General features: G+C 40.4%; 1 protein-coding gene across 1 annotated transcript; it reads right to left on the reverse strand.

Annotated features, from left to right (window-relative positions):
* Positions 1-1,023: 1,023 nt before the first annotated feature.
* Positions 1,024-2,855, reverse strand: LOC135527588 (N-acetyltransferase 8-like). The gene is made up of 2 exons (XM_064956078.1): positions 2,716-2,855; positions 1,024-2,210 (listed from the first exon to the last, which is right to left on the reverse strand). Exons 1-2 carry the CDS (start codon positions 2,732-2,734, stop codon positions 1,465-1,467), a joined length of 765 nt encoding a protein of 254 aa, XP_064812150.1. The 5' UTR covers positions 2,735-2,855; the 3' UTR covers positions 1,024-1,464.
* Positions 2,856-5,898: the final 3,043 nt, after the last annotated feature.

The following is a 5,898-nucleotide window of genomic DNA, read 5'->3' on the forward strand; positions in this document are numbered from 1 at the left end:
GATTTTTAAGCCATAATATCCAATTGATTTATCAGCGAATGTTTGTGCATGAGAAGCATTGCAATCAAGGCAGACCATTACCTGAGGCTAACTGTAATAGTGAATGGATGACAACAGACTTGGCTGTATTAAGGCTCAGCTTGCTCTGGCTACAACAACACCTGCCGGCCGGGCCATAAGCTTAATCCTCTCTGACAACCATGGGACGAGTGATTGATGTTCACAACACATCTGATAGAGTGTGTGTTTGCAGCTCAATGCCAAGCTGCACCTTCCATATACTTGTTTTTTGGAACTCATTTAAGCCACACCTGGACATCTCACTCGTTGATGTCCAGAGTTGTTTTATCTCCTATAAAACGTGAAATGTCAAGGTTAAACGATAGGTAAAAGAAAATACAGAACGTCCTGGGAAAGGAATGTTGCTCTAGTCTAAACGATCGCGCAGGTACTATGTGTTAAAGTAAATGATTGTTTCTTAGCCTGGAATCCATTACTGATATGATCAGTTGCACGATTGTTTCACTGAAACTGAGCATATCAGTTTGGATTCCAGGCTACCTGTTTCTATTGCCTGTTGAAAATGAGTGAAGGACATACTGTTGTGAAATAACCCCTGGTCTTTAACTTAAGCCCATGCAGCCTATTGTCCTGTATTGCTTGATCGTGTCTAATAATCTCAGTCTGCATTGTATACAATGATCGTACATGGCATGTAAGTCGCAGAACACTGAACACTGCCCTCTTTTCCTGTCTTGCACTACACACATTCATTTTTTTCCTAGCTTGAAAGAATGTTAAACCTCCCAACGTTCCCGTACTATTAAATCTTTCATTAGTATTTAAGCAAAAGAGTTTTGACGTCTTAGAAGTCAGCTGGCAGTAATTCCTCTGAGGCAACGGAATTAAAACTTTTCCCTGGATAGAAAGAAACCATGTTTTTTTGTGCATTTTTGTTGTGTAGGCTTGTTATTTCTCAGTAGACAAGAGCACAATCCATATTTTAATCTGGATATTGTTTATTATTTTTTTTGCATCATATCCAATACTTTGTTTCACAAATATTATTTTGAGATTTTATTTTCTCAGTAATATCGGCAAACGTCTTCATAAATAGTTTTTCTTCAAACTGGTGGGATGGTATAATTGCCTTACCCGGTCTCAATGCCTTCAGATAACATAATATACGCCACATACATTAAGACATCTGAAAAGTAGTATGCTAAGGAGATAGAAACCTTGATTCTGATCAAATTGTGAAATGATCTGACAACATGTACAGGATGTTGTCAAACTGTTTGGACAAGAGACAGGCTTTTATATGTAAACTTGAATTTGACTGGAAACACTTAATTGAAAAGGGCCTGTCTTGAGGAATTGAGATGAAATAGCTGTGTTTATTTCGACATGGTACTGCTGTCATGGGAAGCTGTGGCTGAGTGATGCTAGATGAACTTTTGATTGTTAGATGTACTTCTCCATATGCATTACTTGGATGTTGGCCAGTTTGGAGAACCAGTGGTTAACGTGTGTGTTACTGTGGCAGGAGGTTTGAATGAAGCCTAGTTTGCTGTAGAGGGCATTGGCTGCTGTCTGCGGCGAGCTGGTTTCCAGGACAACACGAGAGAAGCCACGATCCTTGCAGAACTCCATGACCTTATGAGCCAGTTGGGAGCCAAGGCCTTTTTTGCGGTACGCAAACGACACGATCAAGTGGGGCACCTCACCGTAGCTTCCATCTCTCTCATCTTGGCCAATCTCATCGACCCCACTCAAAAGCCCTCCATTCCAGCCATCTCCCCTTTCGTCCCCTCCCCTCCTCCCCACTACCGCCACCAGCCCAGCCAACTTGGACTTGCCGTTGACTTCAGTCTTCGCCACCCAGAAGCCGTTGTCTGGGTTGTCTAGGAAGCTGGCCTGGATGTCGGCCATGTCCGTGGCCATCCTACTTAGCCTGTAGCCCTCGTATATTTCATAGCAGCAGTAGTAGATGAGACCAGCCCACGCTCCTCCAAAGAGTAAGGCCATGAAATAGGAGCTTCCACCAAGCACGTACCCTGCCATGGAAATGCTTAGGGTCACACCGATTTGATCTGGGTGGCTTATGGTCTTGAAGAAAGCTGGGTAAACATGTTCCAAAATCCCATTGCGAAACAATGAGATGACGGCGTCTTTATCCTCGGCCTGGTACTCCCGGATCGAACACTGCACTGCGAGAAAGAGAAGGGGGGAAGGTAGGGGGCTGTTTCAGCTCAACACGACTAATCTGCCTCTTTTTGCAATTATACAATCCTGCTGGATTTGCGTCACAATGGGCTCACATAACAGTTGGTCAAATAAAGCCCTTTAACAGAAAGTCCCTCTCAATGTAATGTATACACTAAAAACCAAGCAATTATAGAATACACAAAGTGGCATACAAGATGTAACTTTGCCAACTAAAATGAATCTAACTTTGTGTTTAAGTGATAACATTGAGATACTGTAATCTTTGACAATAAATGTCCTAATTAGCAGTCATGACAATTCAAGTAAGTTATGATATAAATGACAGACAACTGGAACATTTTTATGTAAATGAACACAAACTGTGTCACAGTCTCAGTACATTTCAGCGTTACTATTGACCCATCACCCATACACTCCTTGTCTAACCAGAAACTAAAATCAACTAGCACTGGTAGTGCACACAGAGAAAAACAGAATATGACTTACAGTTATTTTTTTGGTCCATTTTGTGTCCTCTGTTCCCTGTTTCTTTTCCTTCTTGATACTTTCACAATGCTACTCACTTTGGTACAATTCCCCCACCTCACCTTATCTTTCTATGAACTATAGCACAGTTTATGGTGCAAATTCACAAAGCTGCTGCTAATTAGTCTGAGCATGCTCTGTTGCTATTTCACACATACACAGATGCATTCACGACCACACACACACACACACACACACACACACACACACACACACACACACACACACACACACACACACACACACACACACACACACACACACACACACACATACACACACACACGACAAAATCCTGTGTACCTCAATGACCTTGTAAGTTGCATTTTTATTAATACAAAATTATATCCATGAAATGCAATAATTTGACATTTGCTGAATGTGAAAGTAAAATGATTAGGCAGAATTTCTAATTGTAATAAATCATCTCAACTATTAAAAGTTTATACAAATGATGAAATGTAGCCTTTTTTGCTTTATTTAAAGGACACATTTAATTTCTCCCTTATCAATGAAATCTGTGAACAAGCGTGTAACTAAATTGTTAATAAAGTGATTCATAGACGGAATTTCTTGGTGTGACAAGCAGAGGCAGGACAGTAGCTATAGACTATTATTCACTTTAGACAAGAATACCAACACATCTGCATTACGCTACATGTGGATACAACAGTGAATATTTGAATGGACAGTATCCCTTATATCCTATGTCTACAGTAAACAATCCATTTACATTTGACATTAAAGTGGTTTTGAAGGCCCCTGTATTGTTGTGATCACTGTCCCCTGTATGTCCTATACTGTGCTATTATAGGCCTATCTGAAACATGAGGAGAGAGTGTGATGAATAATGTTGTGTCCCTTGATGTTTGAGCTTCTATGGCCTCATGCAGTGACAGTGTCTTCTGCAATAACCCAATGGCCCTCTGACGAGATTACATTTCCTCTGCTGGAGGAAGGCCCTTTACACCTGTTTAAATCAATAGCGTCGCCTCATGAATTGCAGAGCGATGGAAGGTCAGGGAACTCTGGAACTTTCTCAAACCTTTTTAGAGTGCTCCTGTGAATTCTGAATTGCAGATCAGTGAACTTCACCAAACCTTCATCGTTTAATCAAATGTAGGGACTTAATCAAATGTTCCTCTGTTTATATAAGAGGATGGATGGTATGACGTGATAATATCACACTGGAGCGAACACTGTTTCGTTCCACTTGTTCATGTAATCAATACATTACCTGTATATACAGTGCCTTGTGAAAGTATTCGGCCCCCTTCAACTTTGCGACCTTTTGCCACATTTCAGGCTTCAAACATAAAGATATAAAACTGTATTTTTTTGTGAAGAATCAACAACAAGTGGGACACAATCATGAAGTGGAACGACATTTATTGGATATTTCAAACTTTTTTAACAAATAAAAAACGGAAAAATTGGGCGTGCAAAATTATTCAGCCCCCTTAAGTTAATACTTTGTAGCGCCACCTTTTGCTGCAATTACAGCTGTAAGTCGCTTGGGGTATGTCTCTATCAGTTTTGCACATCGAGAGACTGAATTTTTTTCCCATTCCTCCTTGCAAAACAGCTCGAGCTCAGTGAGGTTGGATGGAGAGCATTTGTGAACAGCAGTTTTCAGTTCTTTCCACATATTCTCGATTGGATTCAGGTCTGGACTTTGACTTGGCCATTCTAACACCTGGATATGTTTATTTTTGAACCATTCCATTGTAGATTTTGCTTTATGTTTTGGATCATTGTCTTGTTGGAAGACAAATCTCCGTCCCAGTCTAAGGTCTTTTGCAGACTCCATCAGGTTTTCTTACAGAATGGTCCTGTATTTGGCTCCATCCATCTTCCCATCAATTTTAACCACTTTCCCCGTCCCTGCTGAAGAAAAGCAGGCCCAAACCATGATGCTGCCACCACCATGTTTGACAGTGGGGATGGTGTGTTCATTGTGATGAGCTGTGTTGCTTTTACGCCAAACATAACATTTTGCATTGTTGCCAAAAAGTTCAATTTTGGTTTCATCTGAAAGCTCAAAAGCTCCACATGTTTGGTGTCTCTCCCAGGTGGCTTGTGGCAAACTTTAAACAACACTTTTTATGGATATCTTTAAGAAATGGCGTTCTTCTTGCCACTCTTCCATAAAGGCCAGATTTGTGCAATATACGACTGATTGTTGTCCTATGGACAGAGCCTCCCACCTCAGCTGTAGATCTCTGCAGTTCATCCAGAGTGATCATGGGCCTCTTGGCTGCATCTCTGATCAGTCTTCTCCTTGTATGAGCTGAAAGTTTAGAGTGACGGCCAGGTCTTGGTAGATATGCAGTGGTCTGATACTCCTTCCATTTCAATATTATCGCTTGCACAGTGCTCCTTGGGATGTTTAAAGCTTGGGAAATCTTTTTGTATCCAAATCCGGCTTTAAACTTCTTCACAACAGTATCTCGGACCTGCCTGGTGTGTTCCTTGTTCTTCATGATGCTCTCTGCGCTTTTAACGGACCTCTGAGACTATCACAGTGCAGGTGCATTTATACAGAGACTTGATTACACACAGGTGGATTGTATTTATCATCATTAGTCATTTAGGTCAACATTGGATCATTCAGAGATCCTCACTGAACTTCTGGAGAGAGTTTGCTGCACTGAAAGTAAAGGGGCTGAATAATTTTGCACGCCCAATTTTTCAGTTTTTTATTTGTTAAAAAAGTTTGAAATATCCAATAAATGTTGTTCCACTTCATGATTGTGTCCCACTTGTTGTTGATTCTCCACAAAAAAATACAGTTTTATATCTTTATGTTTGAAGCCTGAAATGTGGCAAAAGGTCGCAAAGTTCAAGGGGGCCGAATACTTTCGCAAGGCACTGTATAATGTTTGGTAGAAAAAAAGATGCTAAACAGATAGACCACATCCTGCATATTTACTGTACGGATAATTTATGACCAACTTACAGATCTGTGACTTCTGTCATTGAGAAATACAACAAATCACAACTTATTCTTAAGTCTAATGCAGCAACAAGAAAAAATATTTCAATATCAAATCCTTTCTGGGTAACAACTAAGTACCATACTGTGATTGTTATCAATTAAATGGTCAAAAAGAAACAATATCTTTGTCACGACTTCTCCCGAAG

The sequence above is a fragment of the Oncorhynchus masou genome, chromosome 33 (genome assembly GCF_036934945.1).
Source record: "Oncorhynchus masou masou isolate Uvic2021 chromosome 33, UVic_Omas_1.1, whole genome shotgun sequence".
Classification (NCBI taxonomy): Eukaryota; Metazoa; Chordata; class Actinopteri; order Salmoniformes; family Salmonidae; genus Oncorhynchus; species Oncorhynchus masou.